The sequence below is a fragment of the Schistocerca cancellata genome, chromosome 7, assembly GCF_023864275.1.
Source record: "Schistocerca cancellata isolate TAMUIC-IGC-003103 chromosome 7, iqSchCanc2.1, whole genome shotgun sequence".
Lineage (NCBI taxonomy): Eukaryota > Metazoa > Arthropoda > Insecta > Orthoptera > Acrididae > Schistocerca > Schistocerca cancellata.
Window position 1 is genome coordinate 555,510,460 of NC_064632.1, and position 24,162 is coordinate 555,534,621.

The window sequence follows — 24,162 nt, forward strand, 5'->3', positions numbered from 1 at the left end:
GCTTCACAAGCCGGAGTCTGCTTAGGAGTAGGCTCGGTGAGTGTCGCAACAACAGGCACAATAAAGTCAATTTCTCAGTTGTCTATAAGGTTGTGAATAATGGCATCATGAAATATTTATTCTTGAAAAGAAGCTCCACAAGTGTAGTTAAATTCACAGTTCCTAGTAATGCCCTTGAGTTCAGCAATCCAATCCCTTTAAGACTGTTTACTGTGACAATGTTATGAAAAAGTTTGAAATGAACAGCTGCTACATGAATCTGTGCTTCAAATATTTTTTTTTTTTGGATAGTGACTTCCTCATTTGGTGATGTTTGGGGCTCTACGTGAGGGAATAGTTTCCTACACAATCTGTATATTAACACATCTATGCAAGAAGAAAAGAAAGAATGTTGTGAGTCACCTGTGGTTCTGTAGACTGCAAAATGTTGTTCAAATTGGATGCGGTACTCCATCTGTTCCTCTTCTTTCATCAAAAGAGTAGAAGAGAGGAGGGCACCAGTATTCTGTGCTTTACTCATAGTTGACTGCTGAGCTTCCACCAGGTTACTTATACTATTTATCACAGATGGAATTTATTGGCTGTGGAACTGAATAAGTGCAGTGCGGCATTGCTCTCCAGAAGTTGTTGCTGCATACAGATATTAAATTACTTCAAAAATAAATATAAAATATTTAGGGTCTCTGTAACAATTATAATGGAAAAATGAAAAAATCTAGACACTTTCATTCCTGGCTGTTAGTAGAATAGAAAAATTTTAATTAGTTCCTCAGGCACTGAAAGAAATATTGATTAGTTAAGTTTCCAGAGAAGCCAAATCGCTTTCTGTAGATTGAAGTAGTCACAAATCATAACTCTGTTGTTAGCGATATCTGTTGTGTCCAGTGACGTAACTAGTTGGATGAAGACTCCAGAACACATCAAACACTATAGGATGATTGAAACATTTATTTACAATACATGCAATATAGAGCATACATAACTTTGTATCATGTAGTCTGTCTGCAGTCACTGTCTCTGTTTCACTAGCAGTGGTTTATAAATATTCACTAGCAGTTGAAGTAGTGGTAGCACCTTTCATAAAGTTCTCACTTCGGTGTCATGCTAGGTTTGTAAGATCTAACTGCACTGTCATCGATCCACTCAGTGTAATTGATGATAATCTGAAGATAATAACGTGAAGTGGAGCTCTGAGTGTGGCAGGTTAATAAGTTGTGGGAACCAATCACAGTTGCAGACAGTGAGGTGTAAATTTGGCGTACGTTGGCGGCTTCTTGTGGGCCCTCTTTAGCAGGGGCTCTGGGAGGGGGGTTATTGAAATGTTTCTTCTTTGGCGATGTGAGCAGTGTGTGACGTACCGAGTGTGATCAAGAAAGACAACTCTGGTACTGTAACACATATTCTGCAAACATATTTGAATTCATGGTAGGGGAATTTGCAACAGACAACATATAACATTTGGAAAGGGCATAAGTAGGAAAAGCTGTTCGCAACATGAAGGTTGGTTTGAATGTCACAATGTGTTACTGGGCATGGTCTTGTTGGAGATGGTACAATAGGGCTACCTATATTTTTATTTTACTCTGAATCAACTTGGCATTTTTCACATTAGCAAACCACTGGCAGATGAGTAAGAAGCAAAAAGTGCAGAAAAAAATTCTTGGACCAACTGAAGATTGAATCCTATACCTTTTTGATTTGTAAGCCACATGTAACACTAAGACCATTCATTGTTTATATGTATAAGGTGCCCCAGATGTGAGTAATTTTTATTATTTGAATTTTACAGAGTCCACCTATTTCATCTACTGCTTTTCAGCTGATGCCTATTCTGAGCCACCACCTAGAGCAGACACTAAATGGATTAGTTCCTTCATCTTTGAATGTTATATTCTCCTTTGAGATGGATCTGGGGCTACTAGGATTACCTTTTCTCGTCCTCTTGACAATCCTCGCCATGTAATCCCCTCATGAGCAAATAAGCTGATACCATTTCTTGTACTAAATGTAAGCACCATGTATAATTACAGACCCACACCACTTTCCAATCCTGACTACTCCTCCAAGGGGATGTACATACTGTAATGGATCTGGGAGATGTTATTTTTTTACCGTATTTGTTGATACCGAATTTAAATGTTTTCTTATATTTTTGTCAGGATTTATTATAATTTGTCTTATTATATGTTAATTTACTTCTGTTTTTGAGAGTAAAAGCATATTGATTACTATTAGAAAATGTATCAAAGATTAGCAGAGAGACTGATTACAACTGGAAGATTGTGTGTGGTGTAAAACATCTTTGACGTTGGAGTCATCTTTGACTGTACTCAGTCGGCAGCTAACTCTTGGTGTGTGTTGACCATGGTGTTGACGGAAGAACAATTTGAAGTATGTTACTATTATTTTTGTATTAACTAAAAAGAAGAAATTTACATTTGGAGAAACTGTATTTGAAACACCAAAATGAGAGAAACACGTTGAACCACGTCAATTCTGCAACCAACAAAGATGCATTGTGGAATCATTCTCAGACAACTGAAGCCAAGACTATATCGCCGTATAAACGTCTAATGGAAAAGGTACTGTCACGAAATATGGCAAATTTAAGTAAATAAGAAAAAATAGTGAACATATTTTCAACTTGTGTCTTAGCCGTATTTCAACTGTGGGCCACAGCCGGGATAGTAAATTTGCAATATTTCAATACATACATACATACATACATACATACATACATACATATGAGGTCCTACACGTGAAACAATGGAGTATCTCATCTCTATGAGTTCCTGAGTTAACTGTGACATGTACATAGATATTTACGAATAACCCAGGGATGCACTGGTAACCCATGTTTTGTAATGACTACCAAACTGATGCATTCATAACAAGTTAGTGAGATAGACATGATAATCACAGTTATTGACACATTGAGTGCTTTGTAAACTTGTAGAAGTAGAAAATATAGACTGGTAGTGACAGAGAGAAAAAGTCAACAACAAACATTGTGATAATTGATAAGCTAAAGGTAGATGAACCAAATACACTCCTGGAAATTGAAATAAGAACACCATGAATTCATTGTCCCAGGAAGGGGAAACTTTATTGACACATTCCTGGGGTCAGATACATCACATGATCACACTGACAGAACCACAGGCACATAGACACAGGCAACAGAGCATGCACAATGTCGGCACTAGTACAGTGTATATCCACCTTTTGCAGCAATGCAGGCTGCTATTCTCCCATGGAGACGATTGTAGAGATGCTGGATGTAGTCCTGTGGAACGGCTTGCCATGCCATTTCCACCTGGCGCCTCAGTTGGACCAGCGTTCGTGCTGGACGTGCAGACCGCGTGAGACGACGCTTCATCCAGTCCCAAACATGCTCAATGGGGGACAGATCCGGAGATCTTGCTGGCCAGGGTAGTTGACTTACACCTTCTAGAGCACGTTGGGTGGCACGGGATACATGCAGACGTGCATTGCCCTGTTGGAACAGCAAGTTCCCTTGCCGGTCTAGGAATGGTAGAACGATGGGTTCGATGACGGTTTGGATGTACCGTGCAGTATTCAGTGTCCCCTCGACGATCACCAGTGGTGTACGGCCAGTGTAGGAGATCGCTCCCCACACCATGATGCCGGGTGTTGGCCCTGTGTGCCTCGGTCGTATGCAGTCCTGATTGTGGCGCTCACCTGCACGGCGCCAGACACGCATACGACCATCATTGGCACCAAGGCAGAAGCGACTCTCATCGCTGAAGACGACACGTCTCCATTCGTCCCTCCATTCACACCTGTCGCGACACCACTGGAGGCGGGCTGCACGATGTTGGGGCGTGAGCGGAAGACGGCCTAACGGTGTGCGGGACCGTAGCCCAGCTTCATGGAGACGGTTGCGAATGGTCCTCGCCGATACCCCAGGAGCAACAGTGTCCCTAATTTGCTGGGAAGTGGCGGTGTGGTCCCCTACGGCACTGCGTAGGATCCTACGGTCTTGGCATGCATCCGTGCGTCGCTGCGGTCCGGTCCCAGGTCGACGGGCACGTGCACCTTCCGCCGACCACTGGCGACAAGATCGATGTACTGTGGAGACCTCACGCCCCACGTGTTGAGCAATTCGGAGGTACATCCAACCGGCCTCCCGCATGCCCACTATACACCCTCGCTCAAAGTCCGTCAACTGCACATACGGATCACGTCCACGCTGTTGCGGCATGCTACCAGTGTTAAAGACTGCGATGGAGCTCCGTATGCCACGGCAAACTGGCTGACACTGACGGCGGCGGTGCACAAATGCTGCGCAGCTAGCGCCATTCGACGGCCAACACCGCGGTTCCTGGTGTGTCCGCTGTGCCGTGCGTGTGATCATTGCTTGTACAGCCCTCTCGCAGTGTCCGGAGCAAGTATGGTGGGTCTGACACACCGGTGTCAATGTGTTCTTTTTTCCATTTCCAGGAGTGTACTTTCTGTGTCACTGGTTTGAACTACAATAATTTATTCTTTCATCCACTCTTCATGCTAAGTGAATACCATCATGAAGAGAATGTGTAGAAAGATGGAATGAGACAAAGTATACATAAAGTGCCATAAGAAGAGATCTATTTTTGGCAGACATTGAAACCTGTCTGGTAGCTAAAAGGGTTCCTCAGTCCTCAAAAGCTGGATAGATAATTTGTAGGAGTAGGTTTAATACGGTATGCTTTTAATTTTGCTTTGAGTTTATAGGAATTCTCAGTTTCTCACTTTGTCAGATTAGTAAGGAGGCAAAATGTGTTCTATCTTGTATTGTGCTTCTGCATATCGTGATTCAATTTAAACCAATATTTATTATTAGCAACAAATACTATTTAGAAATAATTATATTTAAAAGTGGGCTTAAGGATTCTAAGATTTTCAAGGTGATCTCTGTAGATATGCAGCTATATACATTGTACAGACCTTGCGGTGTTCCAACCAGAAAATACTCCACATTCATTTATTTTCTGACTATTGTACCAATCAAAATGAAAATACAGTATTGGTGAGCACACTAATGGCCTTCATGGAACAGAGCAGAAAATTTAAGATGTTGGTATAATGTCCAAATGTATACTTTCTGGCTAATTAAATCTTCTCAGGCTGCCACCTGGGTGACTGCATTCAAATTCCAAGATGTTTTGATGAGTGTCATTGTCATCATCTGCTGGGCATGGTCTTGACATATAGCTGCTGGTGCAGGGTTCCGTGCTACCTGTTGAGTTTGGCATGGAACCCTGCACTAGGAGCTATACATTGAGACTGTGCCCAGCAGTTGACACTTCAGGCACTGCAAATCTAAATGACGGCCCATGCCCAGGCACCCCTCTACCACAGATCCCGCACTGAGGGGAGAGGGGGGGGGGGGGAGATGACCACTGCTCAGCTGTGTAAATGGGGCCCCCATGCATCACTAATACTTTGCCAGAAGACAATGGGAATGACATTCATCAAAACATCACAGAATTTGAACGCAGCTACCCAGATGGTAGTCTGAGAAGATTTCATAAGCTGGTGTAATATCTCCCTGTTCTAGCCACAGCTATGTGCATCCTGATAGAGGTCGTCTCAAGGTGTGGCAGGGGGCGAAAGACATTCCGGAGGGCTGAACGGAAGGCCTCTCCAGTTTGTCTGACGAACCGGTTTCAGGCTCTGTCTCAGGCTGATACTGATCTTCAGCCTGACATGGCTGCTTGTCCTGTTCCAGAGGTTGCCCCTCAGTCTGCAAGATCCGGGCAGTCGCAGAGGGTGGGCTTACTGGTAGTTGGGAGCTCCAAGGTGAGGCGCGTAATGGGGCCCCTTAGGGATATGGCAGCAAGGGAGGGGAAGAAAACCAAAGTGCACTCCGTGTGCATACCGGGGGGAGTCATTCCAGATGTGGAAAGGGTCCTTCCGGATGCCATGAAGGGTACAGGGTGCACCCATCTGCAGGTGGTCGCTCATGTCGGCACCAATGATGTGTGTCGCTATGGATCGGAGGAAATCCTCTCTGGCTTCCGGCGGCTATCTGATTTGGTGAAGACTGCCAGTCTCGCTAGCGGGATGAAAGCAGAGCTCACCATCTGCAGCATCGTCGACAGGACTGACTGCGGACCTTTGGTACAGAGCCGAGTGGAGGGTCTGAATCAGAGGCTGAGACGGTTCTGCGACAATGTGGGCTGCAGATTCCTCGACTTGCGCCATAGGGTGGTGGGGTTTCGGGTTCCGCTGGATAGGTCAGGAGTCCACTACACGCAACAAGCGGCTACACGGGTAGCAGGGGTTGTGTGGCGTGGGCTGGGCGGTTTTTTAGGTTAGATGGCCTCGGGCAAGTGCAGAAAGGGCAACAGCCTCAACGGGTGCGGGGCAAAGTCAGGACATGCGGGGACCAAGCAGCAATCGGTATTGTAATTGTAAACTGTCGAAGCTGCGTTGGTAAAGTACCGGAACTTCAAGCGCTGATAGAAAGCACCGAAGCTGAAATCGTTATAGGTACAGAAAGCTGGCTGAAGCCAGAGATAAATTCTGCCGAAATTTTTACAAAGGCACAGACGGTGTTTAGAAAGGATAGATTGCATGCAACCGGTGGTGGAGTGTTCGTCGCTGTTAGTAGTAGTTTATCCTGTAGTGAAGTAGAAGTGGATAGTTCCTGTGAATTATTATGGGTGGAGGTTACACTCAACAACCGAGCTAGGTTAATAATTGGCTCCTTTTACCGACCCCCCGACTCAGGAGCATTAGTGGCAGAACAACTGAGAGAAAATTTGGAATACATTTCACATAAATTTTCTCAGCATGTTATGGTCTTAGGTGGAGATTTCAATTTACCAGATATAGACTGGGACACTCAGATGTTTAGGACGGGTGGTAGGGACAGAGCATCGAGTGACATTATACTGAGTGCACTATCCGAAAATTACCTCGAGCAATTAAATAGAGAACCGACTCGTGGAGATAACATCTTGGACCTACTGATAACAAACAGACCCGAACTTTTCGACTCTGTAAGAGCAGAACAGGGAATCAGTGATCATAAGGCCGTTGCAGCATCCCTGAATATGGAAGTTAATAGGAATATAAAAAAAGGGAGGAAGGTTTATCTGTTTAGCAAGAGTAATAGAAGGCAGATTTCAGACTACCTAACAGATCAAAACGAAAATTTCTGTTCAGACACTGACAATGTTGAGTGTTTATGGAAAAAGTTCAAGGCAATCGTAAAATGCGTTTTAGACAGGTACGTGCCGAGCAAAACTGTGAGGGACGGGAAAAACCCACCGTGGTACAACAACAAAGTTAGGAAACTACTGCGAAAGCAAAGAGAGCTTCACTCCAAGTTTAAACGCAGCCAAAACCTCTCAGACAAACAGAAGCTAAACGATGTCAAAGTTAGCGTAAGGAGGGCTATGCGTGAAGCCTTCAGTGAATTCGAAAGTAAAATACTAGGTACCGACTTGACAGAAAATCCTAGGAAGTTCTGGTCATACGTTAAATCAGTAAGTGGCTCGAAACATCATGTCCAGACACTCCGGGATGATGATGGCATTGAAACAGAGGATGACAAGCGTAAAGCTGAAATACTAAACACCTTTTTCCAAAGCTGTTTCACAGAGGAAGACCGCACTGCAGTTCCTTCTCTAAATCCTCGCACCAACGAAAAAATGGCTGACATTGAAATAAGTGTCCAAGGAATAGAAAAGCAACTGGAATCACTCAACAGAGGAAAGTCCACTGGACCTGACGGGATACCAATTCGATTCTACACAGAGTACGCGAAAGAACTTGCCCCCCTTCTAACAGCCGTGTACCGCAAGTCTCTAGAGGAACGGAAGGTTCCAAATGATTGGAAAAGAGCACAGGTAGTCCCAGTCTTCAAGAAGGGTCGTCGAGCAGATGCGCAAAACTATAGACCTATCTCTCTGACGTCGATCTGTTGTAGAATTTTAGAACATGTCTTTTGCTCGAGTATCATGTCGTTTTTGGAAACTCAGAATCTACTATGTAGGAATCAACATGGATTCCGGAAACAGCGATCGTGTGAAACCCAACTCGCTTTATTTGTTCATGAGACCCAGAAAATATTAGATACAGGCTCCCAGGTAGATGCCATTTTCCTTGACTTCCGGAAGGCGTTCGATACAGTTCCGCACTGTCGCCTGATAAACAAAGTAAGAGCCTACGGAATATCAGACCAGCTGTGTGGCTGGATTGAAGAGTTTTTAGCAAACAGAACACAGCATGTTGTTCTCAATGGAGAGACATCTACAGACGTTAAAGTAACCTCTGGCGTGCCACAGGGGAGTGTTATGGGACCATTGCTTTTCACAATATATATAAATGACCTAGTAGATAGTGTCGGAAGTTCCATGCGGCTTTTCGCGGATGATGCTGTAGTATACAGAGAAGTTGCAGCATTAGAAAATTGTAGCGAAATGCAGGAAGATCTGCAGCGGATAGGCACTTGGTGCAGGGAGTGGCAACTGACCCTTAACATAGACAAATGTAATGTATTGCGAATACATAGAAAGAAGGATCCTTTATTGTATGATTATATGATAGCGGAACAAACACTGGTAGCAGTTACTTCTGTAAAATATCTGGGAGTATGCGTGCGGAACGATTTGAAGTGGAATGATCATATAAAATTAATTGTTGGTAAGGCGGGTACCAGGTTGAGATTCATTGGGAGAGTCCTTAGAAAATGTAGTCCATCAACAAAGGAGGTGGCTTACAAAACACTCGTTCGACCTATACTTGAGTATTGCTCATCAGTGTGGGATCCGTACCAGATCGGGTTGACGGAGGAGATAGAGAAGATCCAAAGAAGAGTGGCGCGTTTCGTCACAGGGTTATTTGGTAACCGTGATAGCGTTACGGAGATGTTTAACAAACTCAAGTGGCAGACTCTGCAAGAGAGGCGCTCTGCATCGCGGTGTAGCTTGCTCGCCAGGTTTCGAGAGGGTGCGTTTCTGGATGAGGTATCGAATATATTGCTTCCCCCTACTTATACCTCCCGAGGAGATCACGAATGTAAAATTAGAGAGATTAGAGCACGCACAGAGGCTTTCAGACAGTCGTTCTTCCCGCGAACCATACGCGACTGGAACAGGAAAGGGAGATAATGACAGTGGCACGTAAAGTGCCCTCCGCCACACACCGTTGGGTGGCTTGCGGAGTATAAATGTAGAATGTAGATGTAGATGTAGAGTGTTTGGTAGAGTGGAAAGAGGCTATTGAATATAGTAAAATTTTATTTCATCAACTGATCAACTGAATACTATAAAGTGCCGGAACAACATGACAGCATCAAGATACTAAATGAAGATTGGGAAGCAAAGAATCACAAGTCAATGCCCTAAGAGCCCTACAGTCTAATATGATCCTCCACCCTTTTGACCCCATCGGAAAAACAGGTCCTGTCAGAAACTGCAAAATACTCATTGACTGCAGTTATCATTTCCTCTCATTGACTGCAACTATTATTTCCTATCTGATGAGAAAATTTCTTCACAGCAAACTAGAGTTCCACAAGCCAAAGTTCCAAGTTAGGGGACAGGAGGAAGTCACTTGGAGCTAAGTGTGATGGAAAGGGTGGATGGAGAACCAAACCAAAGCCCAACTGATGCAATTTTGCCATTGATATTGCTGATTTGTGGGGTGCTGCATTATTTTTGTGAAAGAGCACTTAATGCCACCAATATTGGTCTTTTTTCAACCAATGTGAGTTTCAAATGATCCAACCATGGTGCGCAACAGGTTCTGTCATTTTCCTTGGAAATCCCAAAATACAGTGGCCATCCTCTTAACTACCAGCAAAATGCAGTGCACTTTCACCAGCCTTCATCCATTGTATTGACTACCGTTTTGTCTCTGGTGTGTAATGATGGATCCATGTTTCATCAGCAGTCACAAATTTACATAAAAAGTCTTGCAGATTGTGATTAGACATTGCCAGACACTATTTTAAAATGTTGTGCCAGATGCTCTTTGGTCAACTGTGAGCGATAACTGCATCCACCTCACACACAGCTTCTTCATAGCTTGTGCATACAGGATATTATGCACTCACTCGGTTGAGATGCTTACAGTCTCAGCAGTCTCATGCATTCTTACTTTCCCATATCATTGATTCTGTCAATGGTTTACTTTGTGGTGACCTCAGTTGGATGCCTGGAGTGTGGTTTGTCTTCAGTGCTTGTCTGGCCATGTTTAAATTCATTAACCCAAAAGTAAATGGTCTTCAATGATGGTGCAGAGTCCATGTGAATTTCATCTAATTCAGCTTCGATTTAGGCAGCAGTCCAAACCTTTAAATGAAAATGTTTAATAACAGCATAGAACTTTTTTTTCTTGATTTTAAATCACAGCCAACACACTTACTAATTCAGATTGCTGTCAAGAATGAAGTGTATGCCATTTGAAATTCTTTACATAACCCTTGGAATAATCAATGTTACCAGCCATGAAGGTACAACAAAAAAGTTCAATTCTTTCAGGAAAATTTACTTACCAAACCACTTTCATATATATAGCCTAATTCAAGAAAGATTATTCTGTATGTGATAAATTTATACTTATATGTAAAATGTGATTTTGGAAGACTAGAAATTTAATAGGAAATATTTTATTCTTAAGGGATTTATTTATTCTGAAAGAGGATGGCTACGGAATGGTAGTTGGACGCTTGAAAGACATGATAATCAGGGGTGGTGAGAATATTTCCCCTAAAGAAGTTCAGGAGCTGCTGGAGACTCATCCAGATATACTGGAGGCACAAGTAAGAAGTCATTACATGTATAATAGTTGGTCTTATGTACATTCCTCATAAAAAAAATTAATTTATTGTGCTTGATCCAGGTATTTGGGATTCCACATGCAAGATTAGGTGAACAGGTATGCTCATGCATCCGAATAAAAGAAGGATCTGGGCTCACACCTGAGAAAGTCCAAGAATTTGCAAAGGGAAAGGTAAATAATCATAAATTTTTAGTGCATTTTGTGTTCTGAGTAATTTTTATCTGGACCTTGTTCCATTTATTTCACAGTGTCTAATAGATCACTAATGTTTTAGATTGCAGGTTTCAAAATTCCAAAAATAATTGAAATTGTTGCTGAATTTCCAAGAACAACATCTGGAAAAATCCAGACTTTCAAGCTAAGAGACGCTTTCATGAAGAAGTATCCTGCTCAGTAACAAGCCATATTGAGTAAGTTATGGTTATCCTTATTAATTTTTTTCTCAGTTTTAAATTTGCACTGCTACAGTTAAATATCTCTATTTTAAAAACGGCCTCTCCATTCAATATTGTAGCAGATATTCTAGCCATTTACAGAATTTCTAGCCAGAGAGGATTAATAATTTTTAAGTATATTATAATCAAGGTGTTTCAGAGTTTTTGAATCAAACATCGCGAGGTGATAGATCACATGATGGGGAACAACATGTTGTTAAAGATAAAATGTTCACTGATGCCTCCCAGGGACATTAGGTTGGTATTTACTGACTGTGGAACCACAAGATTTCAGTGAACTAGCAGGGTCTGCTAATTAGGTGTGCTGCATACCTACTTACCCCAGTAAACTGATAGTCATTCACAATAAGAAAACCTGAAGAATGAGTGTCTTTTAGCAGAGAAGAATATTGCAGATGCTAGCTGGTAAATTTAATTTTGCTGCATACCCCTTTTCACCTGGAGCTAAAGACTGTATTGTAGGCAACACATGAGGCAAACACATGCTACAGAGTGATTACACATTGCCACCTCTCTGGGGCATAACTGATTTTTTGGGAAGCTTTAGCAAACATTTTGGCTCTGAAGAAAGTTGTTCCCCATGACATGAGCTATTACATCTAATTGTTTGAAGCAAAGGCTTTGAAACATCCTGTATACAATCCCTGAAACTACTGCTCTCTATTAAATGTGCTTTGGCTTGCAATTCATTCTTGAAGACTAAGCTTCATAAATGTGATCAACAAAATACATTGTATGGACGAAAGAACTGAACTGAAAGGTCAACGATTTACTTAACATGTTCACTGATGTGCCTTTGTTTATAAAGCATGAGTATTAGTATCATAACTGTGCTTACCAATACAAAATGAGATTTCATTAGTACTGTGTATATTTTTATAACTGTTACAGATGCATGTTGAATAAAAACTGCTGCAGTTGTAAATCCTTTATTAAAGGCACAGTTTTGTAATTTTAAATTACATTATCAAGTGCAAATATGAATAAAAAGTAGAAAGAGACCATAAAAAACTTTATACAAAAATCACCATATAGTGGAGATGCTGAGTCGCAGATAGGCACAACAAAACAATTTTCACACTTAAAGCTTTTGGCCAATGGCCTTTGTCAACAATAGACACACATACGCACACACAACTCACACCCACGACTACAGTCTCAGGCAACTGAAACCACGCTGTGAGCAGCAGCACCAGCGCATGGTGGGAGTGGCGACTGAGTGTGGGAAAGGAGGAGGCTGGAGCTGGGAGGGGGAGGGATAGTATGGTGGGGATGGCGGACAGTGAAGTACTGCAGATTGGGTGGCGGGCAGGGCAGAGGGGGGGGGGGGGGTGGGGGTAAGTAGCAGAAAAGGAGAGAAATAAATAAAAAATAATACAAAAAAAAATAAATAAAAAAGAACTGGATGTGGTGGTGGAATGACAGCTGTGTAGTGCTGGAATGGGAGCAGGGAAGGAGCTGGATGGGTGAGGACAGCGACTAACGTAGGCTGAGGCCCGAACGGTTACAGGAATGTAGGATGTATTGCAGGGAAAGTGCAATTCAGAAAAGCTGGTGTTGGTGGGAAGGATCCATATTGCACAGGCTGTGAAGCAGTCATTGTAATGAAGGATATCATGTTTGGTAGCGTGTTCAGCAAGAGGGTGATCCACTTGTTTCCTGGTCACAGTTTGTCAGTAGCCATTCATGCGGACAGACAGCTTGTTGGTTGTCATGCCTACATAGAATGCAGCACAGTGGTTGAAGCTTAGCTTGTAGATCACATGGCTGGTTTCACAGGTAGCCCTGCCTTTGATAGGATAGGTGATGTTTGTAACCGGACTGGAGTAGCTGGTGGTGGGAGGATGTATAGGATAGCTCTGGCATCTAGGTCTATTACAGGGGTATGAGCCATGAGGTCAGGGGTTGGGAGCAGGGGTTGTGTAGGGATGGACAAGTATATTGTGCAGGTTCAGTGGATGGCAGAGCACCACTGTGGCAGGGGTGGGACGGATAGTGCGCAGGCCATTTCTCATTTCAGTGAGCGACGAGAATGTAGTTCAGTTGCTCCAGACCTGGGTGGTACTGAGTTATGTGTGGAATGCCCCTCTGTGGCTGGATGGTGGGACTTTGTGAGGTAGTGGTAAACTGGAAATATTGTTTTTGTACAAGATTGGGAGGATAATTACGGTTTGTGAAGGCTTCAGTGAGACCCTGGGTATATTTTGAGAGGGACTGCTCCTCACTGCAGATGTGATGACCACAAGTGGCTAGGCTGTATGGAAAGGACTTCTTGGTATGGAACAGGTGGCAGCTGCCAAAGTGGAGGTATTCCTGGTGGTTAGTAGGTTTGATTTGGATGGAGGTACTGATGTAGCCATCTTTGAGGTGGGGGTCAACATCTAGGAAGGTGGCTTGTTGGGTTGAGTAGGACCAGGTGAAGCAAATGGGGCAGAAGTTGTTGAGGTTCTGGAGGAATGTGGATAGGGTGTGCTCACCTTCGATCCAGATAGCAAAGATGTCATCAGTGAATCTGAAACAGGTGAGCAGTTTAGGATTCTGGGTGTTTAGGAAGGATTGCTCTAGATGGCCCATGAATAGGTTGGCATAATATGGTGCCATGTGGGTGCCCATAGCCATACTCTGGATTTGTTTGTAGGTAATGCCTTCAGAGGAGAAGTAATTGTGGGTGAGGATATGCTCATGGCGACTAGGAAGGAGGTTGTTGGTTTGGAACCCGTCAGGTGTTGGGAAAGGTAGTGTTCAATAGCAGTAAGGCCATGGGCATTAGGAATGTTAGTGTACAGAGAGGTGGCATCAATAGTGATGGGCAGGGCATCTTGTGGTAAAGGTACAGGAACTGTGGAGAGTCGGTGGAGGAAACAATTTGTATCTTTTCTATAGGAAGGTAGGTACTGGGTAAGAGGTTGAAGATGTTGGTCTATGAGAGCAGGGACTCTCTCTGTGGGGGCACAGTAACTGGGCATAATGTAGCATCCTGGTTGGTTAGGTTTATGGACATGTAGAAGGTAAGAGTGTGGGGAGTGATAGGGATGAGTAGAGAGATGAAATCCAGGGAGAGGTTCTGGGATGGGCCTGAGGATTAGAGTAGTGACTGGAGATCCTGCTGGATTACTGGAATGGGGTCACTGTGGCAAGGTTTGTAGGTGGAAGTATCTGACAGCTGGCGGAGTCCTTCCGCCAGGTAATCCTTGTGGTTCAGAACAACAGTGGTGGAGCCTTTGTCCACAGGTAGTATTATCATGTCAGGATCAGTTTTTAGATGGTTGACTGCCGTTCTTTCTGTGGATAAAAGGCTAGTCTGCATGTTGAGGTATTTGGGGAATGATGGTGAGGCAAGGCTTGAGGTTAAGAAACTCTGGAAAGTTAACAGGCGGTGATTTGGAGGCAGTGGGAGTGGATTACGGTTGGATGGAGGAGTGAACTGAGTTAGGCAAGGTTCACTATTGGCCTTTGGTTGAGTTCTGATTGGTAGGGTTGGTGGCAAAAAAGTGTTTCCACTGTAAGAATCGGGAGAAGGAGAGAAGGTCTTTAACAAGTCCTGCATGCTTGAATTTGGGAGTGGAGCAAGGGCTAAGGCTTCTGGAGGAAAGGTTCATGACTGTGTCACAGATCTGTGTAGGTTCTGCCCCTGTGTGGTGGTGGGAGGGAGTTTTGGAGGGTGGGCTAAGTGTAGTAGGTCTGCGAGACAGGGTTTGTCAGCTGTGAGGAGGCGTGGGGGAGGTTTGAAGGTTGTTGTAGAGGTGGTGGACAGTGGCACTCTAAGGTAGCAGGAGAATCTTGTGGATGGAGAGAAGGTACTGCAAGTTGATTTGGGCTTGGTTAATATGGTTCTGCAGGACTAAGTTGGTGAGGGCTAGGGATTGGCAGAATTTGAACATGTGCAGGTCATTTTGGAAGGAGGGGTGGCAGCCAGAGATGGGTAATTTGATGGTAAGGCCATTAGGGGGGATTCCATGAGCCAAGCAACAATGCACGAACAGTATGTGGGACTGGGATCTGGCTAGGGATAAGGAGACTTTTCTGTATTGATGCAGATGGAAGGAGCAAGGATCCATGGTGGTGGAAAAATGCAAAAAATAATGTAGAACTACCTCCGAAAAATTTCGCAAAAATACCCCCAAATGTGTGTGAAAATATATGAAAAGGATGAAATGGATGCAAAAGGGGGAAACAAATTGAAATCTGAGGAAGTCGACAATAGCGAAATGCGAAAACTCGCTAAAATTGGTGAGAAGTCACAAGGGTCAAAGTAAAGAATAACTGATAAAAATATATGTATTACTGTGGTTAGCAGGTCTGAGGGTAGATAAGTGTGAAGAAGGGGGACAGCAGATGTGACTGGATGTTGGAACTTGTGGGTGCGAACTGGGATAGAATGGAGCAACCGTAGGGGGTGCGGTGGGGTTCATAGGATGAGATACAATATTGTGTGTCACTGGAAAGGTGCGGGAGTAAACATGCAAAATTATGTGAAATGACGCATGGAGAGTGATCAATTTGAAAGTATGGTATTAATTATATCAGCGGGAGTAATGTGGAACATAAGATGCTGCACCTATAATCGGGGTGGTTTTGTAGCCGTCTGTTGTGCATGGCCGAGATGGTTTACACAGTGTGGCTCATAAGTAGAGTGTGCAATTCGGTTTGTAAGGCAACTAGAGAAACACAGGAAAGGAGAGAAAGAGGACGAACATTGAGTATAGCGACGCAAAAGAAAATAGTAACTAAAGAGAACAGCGCTGAGTTAGGATCGAAGAAAAGCCATCGGGCAAAAATAAAACAGTGGAAAATTCAGGATGGAATGTAACAATACTATGAGAAGGAAAGTTTCTACTCACCATATAGCGGAGATGCTGAGTTGGAGATAGGCACAACAAAAAGATTTTAACACTTAAAGCTTTCGGAAAATGGCCATTGTCAAAAATAGACACACATACGTGCACACACACACACACACACACACACACACACACACACACACACACACACACACACTCATGCAAAAGTGACTCTCACACATGATTGCAGTCTCAGGCAACTGAAACCACGCTGCAGACAGCAGCACCTGTGCTTGATGGTAGTGGCAGCTGGATGGGGGAAAGGAGGAGGCTGGAATGGGGAGGGGGAGGGATAGTATGGTGGGGATGGTGGACAGTGAAGTACTGCAGGTTGGGTGGCGGGCAGGGGAGAGGTGGGGGGCAGGGGGGGGGGGAAGTAGCTTATATTGTTACAGTCTTTTTGTTGTGCCTCTCTGCGACTCAGCATCTCCACTATATGGTGAGTAGGAACTTTCCTTCTCATAATATTGTTATATTCCATCCTGGATTTGATTTATACAAAAATCATATGACAGTGACAAGAAGTGAACAGGAGACTGAATACTTACACTATGTGCTGAGGATTTCTTTAAAATTTGGGAAATTTCACAAAAAGCAATAGTTATGGATTGAAAAACGTGGGGTGAAACTGGAACATATGAACAAATGGATTGAGAGAAGAGATTATAAAATGCACCCTAAGGGGGGAGGGCAGAATATAGAGTAAACATTACCTCAGTTGAAGCTGCACCAGGTCAGAAAGCTGCAACTGCCATACACGGACTGACTGGATATCAAAACATAGGTCACAAGGGGAGTGGCAATGTGAATGAATAATTTTTGATAAACTTTAAGGAAATGCTTCAGAATGAGGTGTACAGAAACAAACATACTAATAAATACAGCAACTGTCAAGTGAATAACTTATAGACATATTGATAAAAGCCTCGAACATGTTGTGGGCCATTTATAAACGTAACATTTAGAATTGAAAAATCTTAGAAATTGATAAAATTAATTAGGCAGTCTGGCCATGGTATCCAGGGACTGTTGTCATGTGTATGTGTGAGTTGGGTTTGTATGAATGTGTGTGTGTGCGTATGTTGTCTATTTCTGATGAAGGTCTATATGGCCAAAAGCTTTGTTTGACAGTCTTTTTGTTGTGCCTTTCGGCAACTCAGCATCTCTGCTATATGGTGAGTAACACTATCCTTTTCATAATGTTAAAAACTTTTAAGAAAATTTTACAGAAACATTTAAAAGAGGGAATAGGCCAAGTAAAGGCACCAAGGAGAGGAGATAAGAGGGAAAGGGCAGATGAACCCAGATATTTATTTAAGTTATCAAAGTTGGCCAAAACTGGTTTCTGCCTTAACGCAGTTTGAGAATTTACTGTTTGATTTGAAGATTTTCTTCATGTATGAAAGATCTCTAGTTCTTCCAAGATATTTAAACCACTACCCATGCAAATTATGAGACCAGGTGTAAAATGAGAAACTGAGTGACCTGTTTTAGATAAATCCAAACTCAAGGCAGAACTGGAACCCACATCAGAAATATGTTCCTTAAACCTAACTTCCAAGGACATTCCAGTTTGGCCTGTATACTTAGACTGGCAGTCTTCACAGGTCTGTGGCTGACACTGTCACTGAGTCAGATGCTGTCGCCTGTCCTGTTTCAGAGGAAACCACTCAGCCTGCAAGATCCAGGCAATCACAGAGGGTGGGATTATTGGTAGTTGGGAGCTCCAACGTTAGGTGCATTATGGGGCCCCTTAGGGACTTGGCTGACAAGAAGGGAAAGAAAACCAATGTGCACTCAAACAGAATGCATACCTGGTGGAGTCATTCCAGATGTGGAAAGGGTCCTCCCAGATGCCATGAAGAGCACAGGGTGCAGCCAACTGCAGGTGGTTGCTCTAGTTGGTACCAATGATGTGTGTCACTTTGGATCAGAAGAGATTCCCTCTGGTTTCGAGCAACTAACAGAAGTGGTAAAGGCTGCCAGTCTTGCTTGCAAGATGAAAGCAGAGCTGACCATTTGCAACATAGTCAACACGACCAATTGCAGACTTCTGGTACAGAGCCAAATGGAGGGTCTGAATCAGATGCTCAGACAGTTCTGTGACCAGGTAGGCTGCAGATTCCTCGACTTGCACCAAAGGGTGGTTGGGTATCGGGTTCCGCTGAATAGGTCAGGTGTCCACTATACGCAGGAGGTGGCTACACGGGTAGCAGGGGCTGTGTGGTGGTTTTTTAGGTTAGAGCGTCTCGGGAGAACACAAGAAGGGCTTGAGTCACAAAGGGTGCAGCCAGAACACAGGAAGAACTTAGATACAGGAACCATTGGTATAACAGTTGTAAATTGTCATAGCTGTGTTGGGAAAGTACCAGAGTTCCAAGCGCTAATAGAAACCACTGATGCTCAAATCGCTATAGGCACTGAAATCTGGCTAAAGCCGGATACAAGCAAAGTGAAATTGAAGCAGATACTTCCTGTGAGTTAGTATGGTCAGAGGTCATTGTTGGCAGCCAGAATAAAATAATAATAGGATCCTTTTACCGACCTCCCAATTCAGATGATACAGTTGCTGAAAGGCTCAAAGGAAACTTGAGTTTGATTTCAAACACATACCCGACTCTTACGATAATAGTTGGTGGTAACTTTAATTTACCCTCAATATGTTGACAAAAATACATGTTTAACTCTGGAGGTATGCATAAAATATCATCTGAAATTGTGTTAAATGCATTCTCTGAAAATTATTTCTACCAGTTAGTTCATGAGCTCATGCGAATAGTAAATGGTTGTGACAACACACTTGACCTCTTAACAACAAATAATCCTGAGTTAATAACAAGCATGAAAACTAATACAGGGATTAGTGAACACAGGGTTGTCGTAGTGAGATTGAATATCGTAATTCACAAATCCTCCAAAAATAAGCGAGAAATATACATATTCAAAAAAGCAGATAAAAATTCACTTGACGTATTCCTGAGAGACAATCTCCATTCATTCCAAATTAATAATATAAGTGTAGATCAGATGTGGCTTGAATTCAAAGAAATAGTATTGGCAGCAATTGAGAGATTTATACCAAATAAATTAACAAACGACGGAGCTGACCCTCCTTGGTACACAAAATGGGTTAGAACACTGTTGCAGAACCAATGAAACAAACATGCCAAATTTAAACAGATGCAAAATCTCCAAGATTGGCAATCTTCTGCAAAAGCTCAAAATTCAGAAGCTCGAAATTTAGTGCGGACTTTAATGCGAGATGCTTATAACAGTTTCCACAACGAAACTTTGTCTGGAAACCTGGCAGAAAATCCAAAGAGATTCAGGTCAAATGTGAAGTATGTTAGCAGCAAGAAACAATTAATGCCTTCTATGCACAATAGCAATTGAGATATTATCGAAGACAGTGCTGCCAAAGCAGAGTTACGAAACACAGCCTTACCGAAATGCCTTCACAAAAGAAGATGAAATAAATATTCCTGAATTCGAATCAAGAACATCTGCCACCATGAGTAACGTAGAAGTAAATATCCTCAGAGTAGTGAAGCAACTTAAATCACTTGATAAAAGAAAGTCTTCTGGTCCAGACTGTATAGAGGAAGTGGTGGTAATATGAACCCCCAGTTTGTTTTTCAATAAAATATTGTACACTAATACAATAACAGTACCTTAATTGATATAGTTATACTCAACTGACAGTTAACTAAGACATTATATTGATTAAATTCCTTAAAATGTCTGAGTATGTTTATTATTATTTTGTTTCCCAAAGATGATAAATTTGACCACAAACAAGATATGCAGTTAATATGGCCCCCATTGTGTTTGTAATATGGACCCCCCAGTATATTTTAAGGATTTTTTGCTGCAAGAAAAATGAAGAATTGCTTTTTAATTCAAATATATATTTATTATGAAATATAAAACAATAAAAGTACAAAGTAGCACAGTACTAGCGACAGAAGTCACAAACATAGTCCTCTTTCTCCGCCCCCACACATTCGTTGTGAGCCCATAAAGAGCACATTAGGCATTGAACCCAGAATTTGCCACAAACGTCATTTGAGAACTTCCTGTCACAGAACAGGCAGAGAGCATCGTCTTTATCTGGCTGGAGTTCACCAACTGAAAGGCCACATGGATAATCACCAGAACCAGTTGAGAGCCCCATGACATCATCGTCAACACAATCTGAGTCATCACTGTCCATTTCTTCTTCCTTAATCAAAGTTTTCTTTAACTGTCGACTATTCTTGCTAATGTCTCTTCCACGACCAGATGCACTGCGTCCTCTCCTATGAGTCTGGGTTTGGGTTCCAGAACAAGATGGCTGTGATATATCATAAGTCAAGTTCTTTGTCCACGTCCATGACCACAAAGATTAGCTACAGCTTTTTTCACTTCTATGTAAGCTTCTAATTTGTTTTTATATGGAGATCCTGTCACAAGACTAGCAACACACGGTTGTCGCCCACGAGACTATGTTTTCATCTTCTCAGGTATGGGATGAATATCTCTTGGAGACATACCAAATGCAATTTTAATAGGCTCATGGACGTCAATTTCAATAGCATCATGGTCCTCTTCAGTCTGAACTCTCTTCGGGTTCCTATTGTTTCGGTTGGTTGGCAGGCGCAGGAATCAGGACTTCTTCCCCAGCGATGAATTCATTATCTTGAAATATATTTCTTTCTAAGGGATAAATTCCTGTTACCCTAAACCCATCTAATTCAATAATGCCGGTTGTACACTGGATGTAGGCCTTGCCAAAGAGAGACACTATATCATGGGGTCCAACAGGTTTGCTTTCATGGAGCTTCCACTGACGAATATTCTCACTGTAGTGAGTTTTAAATGCACCAGTAAAAGGACGATCTAGGGGTTGCTGTTTGTGTATTGTGTGTGAAGGCAGTCACAAAATGGGGATGAAGTTTTTTCTTGCCACATCAATCACATCAATATTCCTTACATGGGAGAAGTGACCATCAAGGGTGAGTAGAATAGGCAAAGTCCCTGTTGGCTTTGTTTTTTCAACAAAATATTTCAACCAGTCCATGAATAGGTTTGCTTGAACCCAACCAGATGGGTGGGGTCTCCCAACTGACCCAGATAGGAACACCTTTCATAAGAATGTCTGCCATATTAGTTCTTGGGAATATGAACATCAGGGGAACATAAGAACCTCATGAGCAGATGCTAGAGACCCACGCTCTGCAGCAGTCAGAGAACAAATTTGGCGTTTACCTCTGCTTGCAATTACTTGCTGTATCTTAGTCTGAACTACACTAAGGCCTGTTTTGTTGATGTTCCATACACGATCTTCTGGATATTTATGTTTCTGGTATTCAGCTTGTAGCAAGTCATAGAATGAGTTAACTCTCTCATGGGGAAAGCCTTTTGCTCGAGCATACTACATCCCGGTTGGCTTTCTAATTGAAAGCTTATCTTGATGATGTCATAGAAAATGGTCAAGCCAAGCCCTTCCAGCAATTTCATTTCTGAAGTTTGTTGCAATTCCATTCCTAACTGCAAGATGATAGGCCATTTTTCGAACATCTATATGAGTAAAACCGTAGAATTTGGGCTCCATATACTGTAAGTAATCCACTAGTTCACTTTCTAGGGCTGCTGGTAGAGCTGGTTTTCTTTCAAGCTTTTTAGTTTGAACATCTGCCATCTGTGAGGTAGTAGCCTCACACACATGCCGGCACAGAGTTGTTTTTGGGACAGCAAAATATTTCACTGCTTTTTTAACTCCCATTGTTTTGCCTACAACAGCAGACACTGCTTCTCGCATTTTGTTTTTATCCCACACCTGCCTTTTGGGGATTGGTTTAGGTGCCTGATTAGTCCTAGACATCTGAAAACAAAAATAAAAATATTTTACGGACTGCTTATAATGTGGACCTCGGCCCCCACATTACAAGCACCAATGGGGGCCATGTTGCAGTCACCTACACCTTGTAAACTCGTGTAAACAACTTAAAAATGAAATAATGCCACACCTTTTAATCTATTTGAAACTGTTGCCAATACTTTCTACGTTGTATTCATGGTGCTCGCATCTAAGTATTAACCAATAATGATTTGTTAATAAAGTTAAATTCACATACATCTCAAAGTTTTGAACAGGAGCTCAAAAAATATAAACTCACTGTCACTCAACCACTGTACTGACCTGCTTCCAGTGCTCCTACAGGTCAGTGAGTATACTAGCAGACTAGTTCCAGCTATCACTACTAGAGTGCAGCTAAATGTTATTAAGATATTAAGGGGGGGGGGGGCATATTTGCTGAAAGTGCCATATTATCACCACTTACTCTACCAATTAGATTCCTTCTGGAGTATGCTGATGGATTAGTTCCATAGTTAACAATTATGTACAACTGTTCGCTCGACAAAAGACCCATACCCAAAGACTGGAAAGTTGCACAGATCACACCAAGAAAGGTCGTAGGGGTAATGTCGTTAATGTCGATTGTTGTTGTTGTCGTTTTGGTCTTCAGTCCTGAGACTGGTTTGATGCAGCTCTCAATGCTACTCGATGCTGTGCAAGCTTCTTCATGTCCCAGTACCTCCTGCAGCCTACATCCTTCTGAATATGCTTAGTGTATACATCTCTTGGTCTCCCTCTATGATTTTTTCCCTCCACGCTGCCCTCCATTACTAGATTGGTGATCCCTTGATGCCTCAGAACATGTCCTACCAACCGATCCCTTCTTCTAGTCAAGTTGTGCCACAAACTCCTCTTCTCCCCAATTCTATTCAATACCTCCTCATTAGTTATGTGATCTACCCATCTAATCTTCAGCATTCTTCTGTAGCACCACATTTCGAAAGCTTTTATTCTCTTCTTGTCTAAACTATTTATCGTCAATGTTTCATTTCCGTACATGGCCACACTTCACACAAATACTTTCAGAAACGAGTTCCTGACACTTAAATCAATTCTCAGTGTTAACAAATTTCTCTTCTTCAGAAACGCTTTCCTTGCCATTGCCAGTCTACATTTTATATCCTCTCTACTTTGACTATCATCAGTTATTTTGCTCCCCAAATAGCAAAACTCCTTTACTACTTTAAGTGTTTCATTTCCTAATCTAAATCCCTCAGCATCACCCGACTTAATTCGACTACATTCCATTATCCTCGTTTTGCTTTTGTTGATGTTCATCTTATACCCTCCTTTCAAGATACTGTCCATTCTGTTCAACTGCTCTTCCAAGTCCTTTGCTGTCTCTGACAGAATTACAATGTCATCGGTGAACCTCAAAGTTTTTATTTCATCTCCATGGATTTTAATACCTACTCCGAACTTTTCTTTTGTTTCCTTTACTGCTTGCTCAATATACAGATTAAATAGCATCGGGGAGAGGCTACAACCCTGTCTCACTCCCTTCCCAACCACTGCTTCCCTTTCATGCCCTTCGACTCTTATAACTGCCATCTGGTTTCTGTACAAATTGTAAATAGCCTTTCGCTCCCTGTATTTTACCCCTGCCAGCTTCAGAATTTGAAAGAGAGTATTCCAGTCAACATTGTCAAAAGCTTTCTCTAAATCTACAAATGCTAGAAACGTAGGTTTGCCTTTCCTTAATCTTTCTTCTAAGATAAGTCGTAGGGTCAGTATTTCCTCACGTGTTCCAACATTTCTACGGAATCCAAACTGATCTTCCCTGAGGTCGGCTTCTACCAGTTTTTCCATTCGTTTGTAAAGAATTCGCGTTAGTATTATGCAGCTGTGACTTATTAAACTGATAGTTCAGTAATTTTCATATCTGTCAACACCTGCTTTCTTTGGGATTGGATTTATTATATTCTTCTTGAAGTCTGAGGGAATTTCGCCTGTCTCATACATCTTGCTCACCAGATGGTAGAGTTTTGTCAGGACTGGCTCTCCCAGCGCTGTCAGTAGTTCTAATGGAATGTTGTCTACTCCCGGGGCCTTGTTTCGACTTAGGTCTTTCAGTGCTCTGTCAAACTCTTCATGCAGTATCATATCTCCCATTTCATCTTCATCTACATCCTCTTCCATTTCCATAATATTGTCCTCAAGAACATCGCCC

At 42.5% G+C, this 24,162-nt stretch overlaps 1 protein-coding gene across 1 annotated transcript in view; it reads left to right on the forward strand.

Moving 5' to 3' along the window:
• LOC126091913 (medium-chain acyl-CoA ligase ACSF2, mitochondrial-like) overlaps positions 1–24,162 on the forward strand; it is a 229,812-nt gene that overhangs the window by 198,491 nt on the left and 7,159 nt on the right. Inside the window, exons 11-13 of the mRNA XM_049907229.1 lie at positions 10,636–10,777; positions 10,858–10,968; positions 11,072–11,207. Coding sequence (XP_049763186.1) covers positions 10,636–10,777; positions 10,858–10,968; positions 11,072–11,194 — 376 coding nt within the window. The 3' untranslated portion in view covers positions 11,195–11,207. The remainder of the gene's footprint in view (positions 1–10,635; positions 10,778–10,857; positions 10,969–11,071; positions 11,208–24,162) is intronic.